Source organism: Corvus brachyrhynchos, unplaced genomic scaffold (genome assembly GCF_000691975.1).
Source record: "Corvus brachyrhynchos isolate BGI_N302 unplaced genomic scaffold, ASM69197v1 scaffold307, whole genome shotgun sequence".
Taxonomy (NCBI): Eukaryota; Metazoa; Chordata; class Aves; order Passeriformes; family Corvidae; genus Corvus; species Corvus brachyrhynchos.
In genome coordinates, this window is record NW_008239288.1 from 1,389,973 (window position 1) to 1,407,060 (window position 17,088).

Here is a 17,088-nt window from a genome sequence, read left to right on the forward strand (position 1 = left end):
GCCCAGCTTCTCCCCACAAATCCCCATCTCCTCCCCAAAGGCCCCTCCCCAAGAGCCAGTGAGGTCTCATCAGCCTAATTTTATTACTTCTAAACTCTAAGCTCTCAACATTTTCTCTGGGGTCAAACACTCCAGACTGAAAATCTCCTGTGTCCAAAGAGGCACTTCAGAATCTAAGAGTCTCCAGAAAAACCTGAATTTCTTCAAGATACTCCACCAAACTTTGTGCCAGCTAACATCCCCCAGCATCGTCTCCCTGTGCCATGGGACACTGGGAATACCCACGGCAGACCGGTCAGTCCTTGGGAAGAGGGCACCAGTTCCTGCTCCACGCTGCCAGCTGAGGTGAGGATACAAACAAACCCATTCTCTGGAATAATGACACATTTCTTCAGGAAGCGGTTCTGCTCAAAACTATCAAAGTTTCAATATTTCACTGTTTATGCAGAATTAGACATCATCCTTCCTAGGAGTTTCTTCACCATTCCCAGTCAGGAGGCACAACGGTAAAGATTTGTGGCTGCTAGAAATACTGTTCATGGTCATGGGAGGTCCTAATTATTTTCTCTGCAATGCCCAGCAGACTGAAAATTTTCTCCAGATGTATAAAAATGGAATTTGAAAGCCTCAAGAGCCATAAGATTACTTCCCCCAAGCCCAGAAGGTTTATATTAAAAATGCTGTTACAAAAAAGAAAAAAAGCCAAATCAGATGCATTCAAGATCAAAAACTCTCTGCACTGAGGCTGAGAAATATATAAACCCTTTTTTTTATTCCTGATAAATACCACATGAAAGATTAGCCAATAAAGTCTTTATATTTACAGAAATAACCAAGATTCAGATTCAACTGCTTCCCTCTAATCATCTCCCCACGTCAGTCTCCAATGCAAAAACAGCCAAAAAAAGCTCCACATATGCTCCTTGCAGGGCTGAGACTCACCTAAAGCTCTAAAATATGGGAAACAGTTCAATCAGCACAGTTCCCTGAATAACAAACTGAAATAAAAGCAGTGGTCATGTGCATTGTCCCTTGGTCATTGTCTTGGTCTTAACCTCTTCGAAACCCATCCCTCTGCTGTACATTGGATGTGTTCAGCAAAAAGCAGAGATTTAAAAATAAATCTAAATAAATGGGGCTTGTAAAAAGGAAGCTGTAGAAAATCTCCTCCTTTCTGGTTTTTTTGCAAAGCCCACCCCAAGTTCCTGTTGGTGTTCAGGCTCAAGCTCTGCCTCTTCCATCCTCTCTGGGTCTTGGAGACCGAAATGTGAGTCACACCCGGCCCCCACAGAGCCTCACAGAGCGTTGTACTCCACACACTTGGATGGGTCTGTTGGGAAGTGCTTCTGGCAAATGGTCATGAGCCTCTTCAGCCCCTAGGAATTAACAAAACAAGGACAATTCTGTAATAAGGCTGCAGCTGTTAAACAAACTTAATAACCTACAGTATTCTTAAGCTTAACAAGAAGAATTTAAAAGAAAAGGCTGCTATTTTGGGGTCGGGATTTTTATTTTGGCTGTTATTCTGTTCAAAGTTTCAGGTTCCCTTCAATATTAGAGGAGTTCGTGGCATAATCAAAAAGGCTACAGCTTCAGTCCCAACTGATAAGATTCACAGAGAAGGATCACAGCAATTCTTTAATCCCTCTTTATCACCAAGGGAACAAATGATACCATAATTAAAGATATTTACAAGAAAGCTGAATATTAAAAATAATTCTGAAGAGCAAAAAGCAATTTCTGACACCAAAACAAGCTGCACAGCTAAGGCAAGAACCAAACACTTCTCAGGAAGACAACTGTGGTACCACACAGGACACCACAGAGGCAAACTGAAGTGGTCAAGGAGAAAGGCAAAACGTGGACTTGTCAGTTCTTTCAAGGCATCAATTGCCAAAAACCAACATGACAGGAACCCTGTGATTATTTTCTTCCAAGTCACACAGAAAAGTCTAACAGAAGAAAGCCTGTGGTGGAAGTGTACTTTAGCAGTGACACTGTACTCCAAGATGGCAGAGTCATGTCCCTTTCATGAGACTCTCCTCATGGAAGGCAGCTCCTCACTCAGGGAAAAATGATTCAGAAGGATAATGCTTTGGCCTTTCCAATGCAAGCAAGCATGGAAAGTCTGTCCCAGCACCATAATGACTCCTTGTTTGGGATGTTACCACTCCAGGGTGCTGTAATCAGGAACAAATTAGCTTCATGTAGCCACTGGGTACAGGTAATAAATATCCCATGCTCCAGTTGGAGCCAGACTCGTTAAACAAGACCCAATATTTAAAACCAACACAGAAAACATACATGTTTGAAGCCAACTTCGTCTTGGTGCTTCAGTGAGTTTTGTAATTCAGAAGCAGAGATACGAAATTCACAGTGGGAAGATGAACTCAAGGATTTCCTAGGCCAACAGATGTAGCCCCAAAAGCAGAGAAGGGACAAACTGAGGAGTTCACACACATCTTCCACAAGGCATGTTATGTTAAGAAAGACCAAGCAACACTCCAGAGGAGAGATCTTTCAGCTCCAGGTGTGGCAAATGGACAGAGAAGGCCTATTACTGAGCAGCCTGGTCTAGTGGAAGGTTCCCCTGCCAGGGCAGTTGCACTTGATGGTCTTTTAAGGTCTCTTTCAATCCAAATCGTTCTGTGATTCTATGAATTATTCACTATTATGATTATGCAGATTAACACAGACCACAACAACATGATTTAGTTTAAAGCTACTTCATACATTAAATACTTGCAAGCATAACTGGAGCCTGTCTCTGAAGATGCATAATCCACATGCCAATTTTCACCTTACAAAATAATTGGTCAAATTTAATTTGTTGTCTCTGTAAGTGTCTGGAGCTCCCTCTGACTTCACAATGATATTTTTTCAGGTTATGCTATTAAAAACTAGAGTTGAAGAGAAACCAAAGGCTATACTTGCAGCCCAAATACAGACTCAAAGCAGAAAGGGAAGTTGCATTTTGCAAGCAATTTCCTTCCAGACATCTGCAGAAGCTGAAAAGCAACAGGAGTCCTGCTGCTGCAGAAGGAAGACATTTATGTAAACCTCCCCTACCAGGAGCTCTGAGCTCCATGATGCTGCTCTGGAGGCTTCAGAGTCAATCCAGAAGGTTTTTATCTGAATGAAACTGCAACTGGCAAGAGCCAAATACATTTAACAATACAAAGAGAGAAGGCTTGTTTCCTCAGACCTGTCCACCCGCTGTGTTAAAAGTCAGAGTAGAAAAACAGCACTGCTACTAATTCTACAACCAGAAGTCCATATGAGTGTGAAGATACATAGGAGGAACTAAACCTGGAATTTTGAGCCAGATTGCTGAACTTATTTATGAATGCATTTATCTAGTTGCAGAAATAGTCAGAAGGACTGCATTTTACAGTATTAAATTCTGTGCATGATGTTTAAACCACAAGTTAAGCAGTGAGGGACCTCCGGAGAATCAAGCCTGTCTTCACAGCTGCTTTGGTGCTCATGCAGGATCACAGCAGTTCAGAAAAACCCATCAGACTGTTCCTGGCCCAGCACTGAAGAGCCTTCAGGTCCAGCATGACCTACCTATTAACTGGACGTTATGCTTGACCCAAACTAAACCTGTCCATTTCTAGGACCTTTTACCGCATCACCTGACACAGATGTTTCTCAAAGACCCCCCAAGAAAAGCAGACATGTTGAATTTCCAAAGCTGACATTACCTGTATGTATTTCCTTTGAGTTTCATCGTTGAGCACGTGGGCCACGTGCTTGGAGAAAATCTTCTCACGGCCCGTCCGCGCGTGGATGCCGACCATGGTGACGCCGATGGGCCAGGGAGCGTTCCCAATGGCCATCTGCAGGTAGGCATCATTTGCCTGGAGGAGGAAGGGCATCACTGAGCACCACAGGAACAACACTGCACAGAGCAGAGCATTTTTGCACTGCCAGGTGCAGTAAAACACCCGTTCCAGTCTCTCTGATCTGGTGTCATGACATGGTATTAACCAACTGCACAACACACCTTCCCACACTGAACTCCGAGGGAAGCAAGGACTCTGGATTTTCCATTATGGAAAAAAAAAGGCACTGGATAAGGCAGTCTGGTTACCTTGATTAAAACTAAGGTATACTCAGATTATTTTTGACTCAGCCATCTCTGGTTAAATTAGGTTACAACTAGGTTACATTTGTAACCATGTTTATATGGCCACAGCAGCACCAGCAGTAAACCAATCAGGAGTTTCCCCATCAAGAGCACAGCGCCCGTTTTAAAGCTGTAACAGACAACATTCCTGGGGAAACACAGGGATAAAACTCGAAGGGAAAATTAATAGAAAGAAAGGGAGAAAGGAAAAGGAGTACAGAGCTTAAAAAAAAAACAGCATAACAACTGAGAACCAGCAAGTGATAGATGGAATTACAGAAAAAAACTGAAGGATGTGGCACAGGACATTCCTTCTCTATTAGAGAGCAGCTACAAAACTCACTGATAAAGAGTTCATTTATCACCTCCTATTCAGAAACTAGACAATAAGAAGTAGCAATCATGACCAGTGGGTGCAGATTCTTTCCAGCTGGCACTGAACAAACTGGGAGGTAAATAATGAACGAGGCAGGGGGTTGCAGACAGAGCTAAATCTGAACAGGGGACAGGACTTAGTCATCACCTACATGAGGCAGATTCTGAACAGTCTTAGTCAAATACCTACTTGCTGACTTAAATATACTTTTGTGATGAAACAGTATGTGCACATGCAATTAAAGACCCTTGCAGGACTGTCACAACAGGGTTAATTAGGGCTGAGTGGACAACTTGCATTCTGGCATTTGCCTGCTGTCAACACGTTGATTTCAAAATTAAAACCTTTTAAGCTTTTCAACTAACAAAGCAGAAAGAATTTGTGGCTGACAGTATTCATGAGGCTGCACAAAGCAAGCAGCAGGCAAAAAGAGACAAGTCTCTTAGAAAACAAAATTGAAAAGGATGTGAGTATCTGTAAAAGCACAAGACTCATCAGCCTAATTTAAAAAAAAAAAAAAAAGAAACACCAAAACATCCAAAGGTGTATTCAAGTCATCCAAATATCTCTGTGAAGTTTACTTAAAGCCAAGCACCTCCAGGAGAGAGAAGCACTGCTGATTAACCCAGAGATACACCACATTCCTGCATGCTCATTAGTTTGAGAAGGTCTTGGAAAGGGAATTTCCACATAAAGATGACAACCAAGAGAAAAGAAATGCCTCCAAATAAAACCTCACTATCATACATCCCACATGTTCAGTTCTACTTCCAAATGATTTGGATTAAATTTGCCTTAGGCCGTATAAAGTTTTTTTCTGTATCAAAAGCAGGTTTCCTTGCTTACTTGACAAATTACGCCAAATCCTCACAAGAATAGTAAGAAATACTAGAAACTTAAAGGCAAAAGACAGCTCAGTTTCCTCTGCACACACAAGCTGCTTCAGCAAATGCTATTGGTATTTGAGTTTCACTTCTGAAGGCAGCTACAAATAAAACCTAACATTGCCTTTGATCTTGTGTCCCAAAGTACTTCTGCCTCCTCCAGTGAACAGACTTTGTCCAAAAAATCTTCCTATTAACTTACCTCAACCTTACCAGGCCATCTAATGCGAGTGTAGACAAAGAAAGGGACAGTAACTCATATTCAGCTTCATATTCAGTAACTCAGTTTGCCTCAATTAATTCCTAATTAATTAATCATCAACACCCAATTGCTATTTATTCATTACCTTCATTTAACCTTAGAATATCAGGTTTCCCCTAGAGGAACGCTCTGCAACTTCATATACGCATCTCTGAGAAAAATTTTCTTCATGTTTGCAAAGCTCTGCAGTTTCACGAATCTCAGAAAATCTTCTGTCAGGCTGTGGATCAAACACTACTTGGAACCTAACATTTCACAGGCATTTTTCATTTTGTTGGGATAGATGTTGTATTTCCAGCTATGCATTTTCAAAATTAGAAAAAAATGGGAATGCTGAAGCAATAAACTCAATCTTTTACAAGAAGACAGCGTGAACATGATGGAAGAGTGCAAACATACCTTAACGTATTCTCTTTGCAACATGAACTTAATAATATCTGTTATCGATTCTTTGATGTCTGCAGGAAGTGTCTACATCAGAGAGGAAAAAAAAAAGAACCACACATTTACTTCAGGACAGCAGCTCAGGAAAATCATCTTACTCAGCATTTACACAAAGTTTAGCAACTACCCTTGCTTGAGGACTTTCACAAAGGAAACCATGTTCATTATTCATATGAAGGATCTGAAGCAGGAGAGGTTAAGTGGTTACACCTGGCAGCTGATGGCAAAGTGCAAAATGCAACCTCAATTCTCTGTCGTGTTTTCAACCCAGTGAGCAGGTGCTGCTTTAAACAACAGCTGGAAAACTCGTGGGTGGACAGATTTCACTGATCGAGATAAAGTCAGAAGTGGGCATCAGGAGCTCTAGATACAGAAACTGTGACCAACGCATTATCCCCTCTCCTTCAGTGAGGCTCACACTGCCCTAGAAAGGGCACTAATGCTAGGTACTCGGAAAGCAAAAGTTGAAGCAGCATTTAAAGGTGATTTACCCTTTTGCGGAGCTTTCTGAAGAGAGGCCTCAGGTAGGACTCTGTCTGTTTCTGAGTGGCGCTGTTCAGCTTCCCCTGCACGCCGCGTTTCACGTAGTCCTCTCTGGCATTCAACTCCTTGGCCCAAACTCCCAGGAGGAACTGCAGGGAACAAGCACATCTGTGTCATGGTGCCATCTAGTGACTTCCTCAGGCAGAACACAGGTTAAGTCACCAAGGCAAAATGAGTTTTTTGGTGAAATCTGAGTTAAGAAGGTAAAACCCCTTTCAGAAAGATAGGAAAGGAGGGACAGGAACAACCCTCTTGTCTTAAATGTACACACACAAATTAAAGCTTCAACTCTTGCTGTGACTTTGATCACCACAACAGTTATACAGGCACCGGCTGACTTGGCTGAGAGGCAACACAGGTTTCTTGCCAGGAAACAAGGAAACAATTTCTGCCATCCACTTGAACCTGTGGACTTCCTTTAAAACTCTCTAATTTCACTAACAGTATCAGGTGACATTCCAATTCAGCTTGCACTGTTCCAAGGAAACTCCTCTGAAGGTTTTGATGCCACAGTACTACACAGAGGCAACTACTGACAACTGCCTCAAATACCACACAAAAATCAAAACTGTATTTATTTTGTCTGGAAAAGCACGACCAGATTTTGAAGAACGCTGCTCTCTCAAGAGCTCCTTCCCAGATCTGGCACAAGCCACTGTTGTGACTAACAAAGGCTGTAGAGTGCCAAGCATTTCAAAAATCCCATATCTTACACATAACATGTGAGTTTTTCCTCTCAAGCAGCTGAAACCCACTCTTTTATTCCTGAAATATATTTGCATGGCAGTAATAATATGACACAGCTACAGAATAATTAGAGTCTGTTACCTTCAAGAACTTTGTTATGATGTCCATATCATAGTGATCATCACCCCGTCCTAAGGATTCTCCCAAAGCCTGGAACAGGGGGAAGAAAGGGCCATTATTTTTACTTTGTCTAGTTTGCCAGCACCACGACAGCAGAGCATGGTTCACTACACCATGAACTGCAATAAATTCCACCAGAAATCCGAAACACTGGTCATGAAACAGAATGAAACAGCTACAAATGCTACTGAAATTCATTAATCTATTAAGAACATTTACATCACAATGCCAATATGATTATTTCTGAAAAGTCGATGCAACAGTAGTTCTTCAGTCATTAACTACTAAATTATTGGCATGATTAGCAGCTGTCTGACAGCACTGTATTAAGGGGAACTGTGGGTGCACTGCATTTTTTGAGATCCCCAAAGCCATCAATTAACCTAATTATTTTGTTATGCTATTTCAATTCTCTGATGTACTGGGGCTTTTTACCATTTAATTGCAACTGTGAATTTGAGGGAACAAATCTAAAACAAAAACCCAAAACCAAGCAAAAGACCACTAAAAAAACCCAGCTATATGCTCCAATACTCCAGCTTCCTGCCAAAACCTCAAAACTGTAAATACTAACAGCAAGTTTTATAAACATTTTCCAGTAGGTATAGTTGGATTTATAATCTATTTCCATTGCCCTCACATTTCCAAAGTGAGTTTTATTTCAAAAAATCTTCTAGATTTGGAGCCAAATTCAATGTAAGCCTTTACGCTCAAGGCAATGCTGTTAAAGCAGCATAAAATTAAGACACAGTGTTTTCAAACTTTTTAGAAAAAGACTTTTGCATGGCTCAAACCAAGCCTGCCCTACTACCACAAAAAGGGGTTATTTTGAGAGCTAACAGATCAATAAAATGCAGCTCCATTACAACTGCTGCTATCTATTCTGGTACTGCAGTTACTTTAAACCAGAACCCCTGGCACCATAACAAAAAAACCCAGACTATTTCTTAATAATAATGTATTCACTTCAGCTTTCAGTTATAAATCGTATTATTTCTTAAACATACTTTTGGAAGGACGTTATGAAGATTAACTCCTACAAAGCGTTTTGAAGATTAAGGGTAACAGTCTTCAGCTCAAGTTAATGTGCTTTTCAAAACACTACCCTGAAATACCAGGTGCTGAATGCATTTCCTGGCACTCACTCTCCATTCACTCACACAAACACCACAGGATTCTTTCAGAACAGAGTAGCCATTTGCACTCAAGTTTCTGGGACACATTATCTCTGCACTTCTTATATTTCCTGCAGTCTGCCTTTTTTTTTCTGTCCTAGATGTTTTCACATCAAACATTCTTTCTCTGTGTCTGTTTTTCAGAATCTTTCTTCCTTGTATAGGGAAAATTAGTTGGTACTGGCCTTATTACCCTCTCAAATATTCATTGGAAAGGCTTTGAAATTTATGATCAGGTAATGTATTGCAATTAATTTCTCTACTTATGAAACCCCTGGAGAATGAATCTTAACTGTATCTCTGCAGGCAACACCTGTCCCCTTTGGGATGAGGTGTTGTAAACAAAGGCCACTTAAGTTTTCACTTGTCTTTTGTAGGCACCTACAGTGCAACTCCAGGTTTAGAAACCTAAATTTTTTCTTGAAGAATACTTCAGAATGCCTAAGTCAGCTGTTGAAAAGGAGGTAATTTTGTCTGAACAATTCTGAAGCTTTCTCACAGCAACATACTAGATCTAACATCCCTTAGTTATGACCTATCCCATACTTCTAGTTCTTCAATAGTAGTATTCTCCTCATGGACTTTCAGGTCATTCTGGGAGTCATCATCTCCTGCTTCTTGGCCGCCTACAATTTCATTCAGATACTGCTGATCAATCTTATCCAAAGCAGCCTTCAGGTCATTTCTCAGACCCTAAAAAACAGGAAAAAAAAAAAAAAAAAAAAAAGTCTGATTTACAAAAAAGCCCTCAAGTAAATAGAAACAGTACAGTACTGTCACTGTGAGCATCCAACTTCTGTTGAAGGCGCAAATTCTCTAAAGCATGCATAAGGGTTTAGCCTTGTTGTTTGAATTTAACTGAACTCCAAGAACAGTTTCTGCTTCAGCACTTAACAAAAAGCAGGTGCATGAACTTCTGCAGTGTTCATACCTATGAAAAAGACTTTTTACAGTATTTTCACCAAAGAAAGCCTGGAGGGTGGAATCAGCCTCTAGGACTTTCTTCAAGTAATTTTCTCCAAGCAGTGCACTAAATCACCCCAAAACAAACAAAAACCAGACCATAACCATCATCATCAAACCTCCACATCTGCCCTGAAAAAAGCTGTAAATAAGGTAACACTCCTTCAGTGCTAGACATAAAACAATTATGTTGTTTCCCTTTAATACAAATTATTTAAACATAGCAGAATGTTCTATATAGATTCACTGTTTAAAACCCTCAGCTTTAGAAGAGATGATTAAAAAAACCAGAATCAGTTTAAAACCATATATATAAAGTTAAAAGGTACTTTCAAACAGAACATAAAACTCGCCTTAGTCACAGCTGAAGGATTTGCCTTCTTGTCTTGATACATAAAATACAAAGCTCTATAAAGGAGTATGACATTTCTTACTCTCTGATAAATTCAGCCACTCCACAGGGAATGGATATGCACAGTTACTTCCCCTCTTCTATCATCATACTTGGCAGTCTGAAGCATTTCTATTAATCATTTAGTTACTCTAAAAATGCCTGAACCACAAGGCTGGTTGACTAAGCAACATGTAGAATCCCTAGACAGCAACAGGAGTGACTGAAGCATTTAAGAAAAATCCAGTACAACCCTATTTATGGGCTCTCTATTTCCTAATCCTGCTCCTGTGATCGATGTCGCTGCAGGGAAAGCTTTCATTAGCAGAGCTTTTATTTCTAGATCTGCTTATCTTTATTTTAAAGACTTGGAGAGGAAAAGGCTTTCATTTTATGGGCAGCCCCAGGAAAGACATTAAAACAATTCAGTTTGCCACAAATTAGGGAAGAAAATGCAAATTGTCACTCTGTTAGTAAGGTTGTAGATTTGGTTAACAGTAAATGCAGAACAAGCCCCAACTGCATCTCCTCACTTAACAGATAATTTCTTAAGACAAAAGGAATAAATTAGTTGTATCTTCAAGTCAGTTTTTGAGTTGATGGCTACTTTAAAGGGAAGGGGGGAAAATGACATTTCTATAACAAGTTATAGCTCTGGAATCCAAGGATTTGAAAAATCATTTATATCCCATAGAGACAGTATGCAGTCCTGCTCTTACTTACCTCTGCCTTCTCAGGAATGCACAAAATCACAAACACAGGGTTATTTTAACAGTAAAGGACTGTTCTCTGCTCATTAAAAAGCAGGGGCAGCACAAGCTGAGGTATTAGTGCCACCTGAAGGTCCCTTTTCCAACTGACAAGGGCCTGGAATGTTTCTAAGGCTGAGCTCTCTAACGTGATTGCGCACAAAACTCTGATATTTAACATAGTTTCTCAGCAAATAAATGAAACAAGAGCACATATTCTCTTTGCTGTCTATTACCGCTTCCTCCTGAAAATTAACAGTTACTGAAAATGATTTTCCATAACTTTTATAGGGTTACTCATTGATTATCCCACCACAAATAACTAACTAAGAGCCAGTCTTACCTTGTTCACTTCAGGTGCAAGAATTTCTATCTTCCTCAGACGTTGAAATGCATCATAATCTGTTTCTCCAAACAGCCTGATGGGCTCACCCCTCTCTCGTAACCTCCTGATAACCTGAAAAGAATCAAAGCACTCCCTGATGCATAAAGGAAGCAAAATAAAATCCAGAATGACAGATTTATTTACTTTGCTTGGAATAACAAGCTGAGCTGGACCGGAGAGGAAATGGCGATATTTTAAGCAGTAGAAAAATGTTCCAGACACTTTACAATCTAAATATAAAGTTCCCATGGTATTTCAGTGAAAGGTCATTCCAAATACTACCAACCCAAATTTTGCATAAAATCCCAGGCTGTTTGATACAGCTGAACTTCTTCCTGCTCTGACTTGTTTAAACAAATACACAAAAATCATCCCTCTGGCAGAGCTTAAAAACCATTTTCAAAATCACAAAGGAACTTGACAATTATTTCCCTCACCTATTTGTCTTGGCAATAAAAATACTAACTGGGCTGCAGGTTGTCCCAGAACAACTAAAGATGATCTGCTGAAAACCCCCACCATTAAGCATTTTGGGAAATATGGAGTCCCATAATCTAATGGGATAGTTACTTTAAAAGTAGATATAACAGAAGTGAAAAAGCCTCCTTCAACTTGATTCAAACCTCAAACCAAACACAAAACCAACATCCCCCATTACAAGTCCTGTAAAAAACTGAATATCCTCCCAAATTAAGGGGACGTGTGACATGCTTGGGTGACCGCAGCTGTGAATTTCAGTATTCCCAAGATTAGAGTGTATTCTGTACTTCTGAACTTCCTGCTTCTGCTCTGGGGTGTGGATCTGTTTGTGAACTTAAACCCACATAGGCATTTTTATCCTTAGAAAAGGCAAAGAACACCCAAGCTGCTCTGGCTTTAGGACTGTTTCTTCTAGAGGCTAAGGTGAACTTCCAAAACTTAGTTTCTAAATTTGTGTTCAGACCAATGAGTTACAAAGAAAAGAAGCTCAGGGGAAAAAAAATCTTGGAAAAAGCATGCCATCTTCAGTACTATCCAAGGATAATGCTGATACTCAGGGTACCACACTGAAAGAGCTGTAAAATGTTATACAACATCTGTGTAAATCCCTGTAACAGAGAAGCTTTAACCATCTGTACTTCCCATGCATTCAATTAGACAACAGACCCCTGATAAGCAAAGATGATCATTAATTGCTGACTGCAAAAATAGAAGCTTATTATTTAATAAAACTGCCATTAAAAGTACAGTTCACTGGATGAAAACAGCTCTAATAAGAAATTTCAGGTACATTTGCTGTAAACTCAAGGAGTCTGTTTATGGTGATTGATTTTACCTCCTGCCTGGAAAGAGTCATTGGTAACTTTTCCTCTGCCAGTTCAAGTTCCAGCACTGGATTTGACGTAGTCAGTGGTTTCTCCTCCTCTTCCTCCTGCTGTACCTACATTCAACAAACAGAGTTACTCACATGCAAAGGAAACAAACCCACATGTTGATGAGAAATGATGGGAAGATACAGAACTCTGGAACACAGACTTTAGTATGACAATATAAACCTTTAGTTTCATAGTTTTATGGTCCATAATTGAACCTCACAGAACAATAAAAGTTCTTGACAGTATCAGTAATTAATTAACACTTCTGTAGGTTGCAGGAAGCAGTCTCTCCAGCAAACAGAAAGGACAATTGCTGAAGTTTGGCTGTCACTTTAGCAGGCAGATGCCAAAAACAGCAAATCCACCCTCTGCCTGTTGATTCCTGCCCCTGTTCCATCCTCCCTACCCATGCAACACCATTTACATCGCTGTGTGATGAACCAGAAGGGGGAAATGATTCAAAGAGAAAATAATCTGAGAAATACAAATACTGGTACTATTCCCACCCGGCTTCACCTCCTCATCCAGATTCCCAGAACCAGCACATGCACAGACGCAAGAACAGGAAGGAAAACCCCAGGGCAGGGTGAGAGTGGAGCTGCTTCTTCCAGTGTCAGTGTCAGTTACAGTGTTTATTACCTTCAGCTTCAGCGAGCTGCAAAAGATTAGCAGCGATCCACAGTTTCTGTTGGGTCTTGAGATGTAATGCACCTCTCTAATCTTTTTTTAGGTAATGCACCTCTTTAACAACCTTGCCAGCTTCTTGCAGGTAAAAAAAAAAAGCCAAAAAAGACACAGCTCCTCATAGGAATGGGATACCATTAATAATTTCTCTTAGTCTAAAAGAAGGTCCCTGAATCAAACAGAGCATTCCTTCTTCATTATTCAGTATTTTAATAATGCAAAACAACTCTTTGATCAAAGTAACTTTGAGACAGCAGCCATGTAACTACAGTTCCCTGTATAAGCTCAAATTCAACACTTCTGACAGCAGGAGCAGATTGCTGGTGGTAATATTCCTATAATAAGGAAATATCTCCAGTGTTCACTCATATCTTGGTTTTTCTCAGATTTCTTATTAGAATTTATTTCCTTTCTGTACTTACTGAAAGGGAAACAATCCAATTAATCCTAGAGCACCCTGCAGCATTCCCTGTGCATGGGCAGCCTGGTTCTGGGTTGACCAGTTTGAGGACGGTACTGGACAGAATTTTTTATTTTTTTCTGAACAGGCTTTTTAATTCTTTCAGGCCACAGTGCCAGCCTTGCACTTAGGTGTCAGTGTGACTCCATGTGCCTGGAAGGATCCACCCCTGGGGCTCTAGCTGTAAGATTCAGCCACAAATCTACATTCAATGCTGTATTAGCAAACACAGAAAAAAATCAATCCTACAACCACAGGTGTTTGGAATGAACAAGGGAAAGACAATTAAATCAATGTTTATCAAGGGAGGGAGAAAATAAAACTTCATCAATGCAGGGAAGGAAGAATTGACAGGGGACAGAAAATACGGAAAAACCATGTAAAATTTTTTTTTAAAAATATACTCCCGTGGCAGAAAGTATATACAAATTTTAACTTACAAACATTCTTGAAATCATAAAGAGACAGCAGCACTGGGAGAAAAGATTTGATCCACTCTGTCAGCTGGACTCCAAGTCATAAGCAGTATCTTTACCACAGTTATTTTTGTTTCAGTGCTTTCTTCAAGCAAGTGAAATTATTCCAACTTATTAAGTCTAAGCAAAGTAAAAAGGCACCTGAATTCAGAAAGAAATCAGTCTGTGTTCCATGGCTCATTAACAGAGTAAAGAACAAATGCATAAATGTGGGAGGCTCTAAAAAGATACTAAATTTAACAAAGTAACTTATTTTAAAACCATTTGCAGGGTTACATTTCACACCAAAACTGGTGCTGCAGCAGCACAGGTCACACCACTTTAAACACATCAGGTTCTGAAAAATTCAAGCTAATGCTCAAATGGCATCAGGCAGCCATTTCCACTTGGAAGTGACTGGATTCACAGAACTTTCCCATGACTTTATGCTGCGCATTCCGAGAATCATTTTGGCATTGATGTTCAAATATTCACAAACAGATCAAGGTTTCAGAATAAGTCACTAATTGGGTAAAGGTCACTTGAAAACAAAGCTCCTATTTGTGCCCTCTAACAGCAAACAGGATTATGAAACTGTCTTCCCCAGGGAATGCATCCCCCCTCCCAGACACCCTGTCAGGCAGGCAGGCACACACACTTGTAAAAGACAACAACATTCTTTCCATTTCAGTAAACTCTTGCCCTGACACCGTTACAAGGCAGATAAAGCCTTCCAGATCACCCATTTGTTGCAAAATGCACCCGAGGTTACCAAGTGTTTCTAATATTTTGCCAACAAGAACATAAATGCTGTTGTTGCACAGCTTCAGTTCTGGGTGGTTAATGGCCAAAACCCAAACACAAATTTATGAGAGTTGGCAGATGTTTTTGATGCACACCCACACCATACTGATTTCTTTTGGACACTCTGACAATGACAATTGGATAAAATTATCCAAATGTATCCATTTATCTCAATAAGGGGAGGAAGGTGGCTATATCAGATCCAGTGTTCATGCCTAACAGCACAATTTAAAAAGAAAGGAAGACAAGCTTTGATCCCAAGCCACTTCATGCTTTCCACAAATAAAAAACAAACCAAAAAAAAAAAAAGAAATAAAAGCCAAACCATAACATAAACTTAAGTAGATGTACGTCATGCATATCTTTTCCTGCATTGAAAATGGTTTTGGAAAGTCATACCTCTCCAGGTGGCTTCTCATTTACAGGCTAATGTATAACATTAACAGATTGAACAAAGAACAACAATTATCATTAACAACATTGATACTGTTGATAAAAAATGCAGACTTCAAAATAAACACACCAAGTCCTGGAAGAACCATTTCCATACCTTGTAGCCACATCTCTGGAAGTAGGCCTCCTCTTCCTTTTTAGCTAACTCACTGCGTTTGAAATACTTCTTATTTCCCTAAAAGAGAGGAGAGCTGTTACCAGTTCACAGTTTTGCACAGTTGGGCAAAAATGGCTCAAACATTCTTACTTGGCTTGGTGAATTCAGCTACATCCTGTCCCAGAGATGGCTACACTGCCACAGAAAGGGAACTAGTTAGAAACACCTCTGAAATCAGCAATATAGAGTTATTTTGCAGGATAGATGTATAAGCAAAATTAAAAGTACAGTGTGCTTGCCAGCACTCCAGAAAACACAAGTTTTTTGTCATGTAAGGCCTTGGTGATCATTGGTGTAAAGCTTCACTTCAGATGTGCACAACCAGGCCCAGGTTGTTTAGATAAACCATACAAAACACATCATTTGACATTAAACCAAGGAGGTGGGAGAAATCACCTTTGTACAGTATATTTTATAAGCTTGCTTGGAGCACCATTGTAGAAATGTGCCTGAAAAGACATTTCAGACACACAACAGCTGGAAAATGTGGCCACCCCACAGCATTCTCCTTGATTAGTACAAACTACAACTTCTTCCTTCACGCTTTGCCCGACAACAGCCTCCAATGGCAGCTCCCTGCCTCAGCCTCTGACACCAAAACTCAAAATCAGACACGCCTGAAAGGGGCTCTGCTGTACTGTGGGGGTTTTTAGGCACACACACACCGCTCAGACCCTACCCGGATATATGGGGGTTTTAGGCACACACACACCGCTCAGACCCTACCCGGATATATGGGGGTTTTAGGCACACACACACCGCTCAGACCCTACCCGGATATGGGGTTTTAGGCACACACACACCGCTCAGACCCTACCCGGATATATGGGGGTTTTAGGCACACACACACCGCTCAGACCCTACCCGGATATATGGGGGTTTTAGGCACACACACACCGCTCAGACCCTACCCGGATATATGGGGGTTTTAGGCACACACACACCGCTCAGACCCTACCCGGATATATGGGGGTTTTAGGCACACACACACCGCTCAGACCCTACCCGGATATATGGGGGTTTTAGGCACACACACACCGCTCAGACCCTACCCGGATATATGGGGGTTTTAGGCACACACACACCGCTCAGACCCTACCCGGATATATGGGGGTTTTAGGCACACACACACCGCTCAGACCCTACCCGGATATATGGGGGTTTTAGGCGCACACACACACCGCTCTGGATATGGACAGAACGCGGCTGTGAGGAGGACAGAAACCATACTCTGTTCACCAAAGATCGCACTGACTTTTCTCATCTCTCGGTGCCCGAAACAAACTAAACCACCGCCAAAAGGCCACGGGACACAACGAGGCTGAAGCCAGGCTGCATCCGCGCCCCCAAACTCCTCCTGGCTCTACTGAGCCCATCCTGGCTCATCCCGTGTTTGGGAAACCCGGCCCTGGGCCGCTCCGCGCCCCCTCCCCCGGCCCCTCCCAGGCCGCCCCCGCCTCAGCTCCGCCGCCCTCCCACGGGCCCACACCCCAGGCGGCTCCTGGTCTCCATGCCGGCCGCCCTCACCCCCAGGAGCTCCTTCTCCTCC

At 41.2% G+C, this 17,088-nt stretch overlaps 1 protein-coding gene across 1 annotated transcript; it reads right to left on the reverse strand.

The window, feature by feature from the left end:
* Positions 1-712: 712 nt before the first annotated feature.
* Positions 713-15,644, reverse strand: PRPF18 (pre-mRNA processing factor 18). Its single transcript, XM_017740378.1, has 11 exons — positions 15,630-15,644; positions 15,480-15,557; positions 15,329-15,355; positions 12,487-12,591; positions 11,130-11,243; positions 9,230-9,376; positions 7,470-7,538; positions 6,590-6,730; positions 6,054-6,125; positions 3,708-3,863; positions 713-1,376 (listed from the first exon to the last, which is right to left on the reverse strand). Exons 4-11 carry the CDS (start codon positions 12,505-12,507, stop codon positions 1,296-1,298), a joined length of 801 nt encoding a protein of 266 aa, XP_017595867.1. The 5' UTR covers positions 12,508-12,591; positions 15,329-15,355; positions 15,480-15,557; positions 15,630-15,644; the 3' UTR covers positions 713-1,295.
* Positions 15,645-17,088: the final 1,444 nt, after the last annotated feature.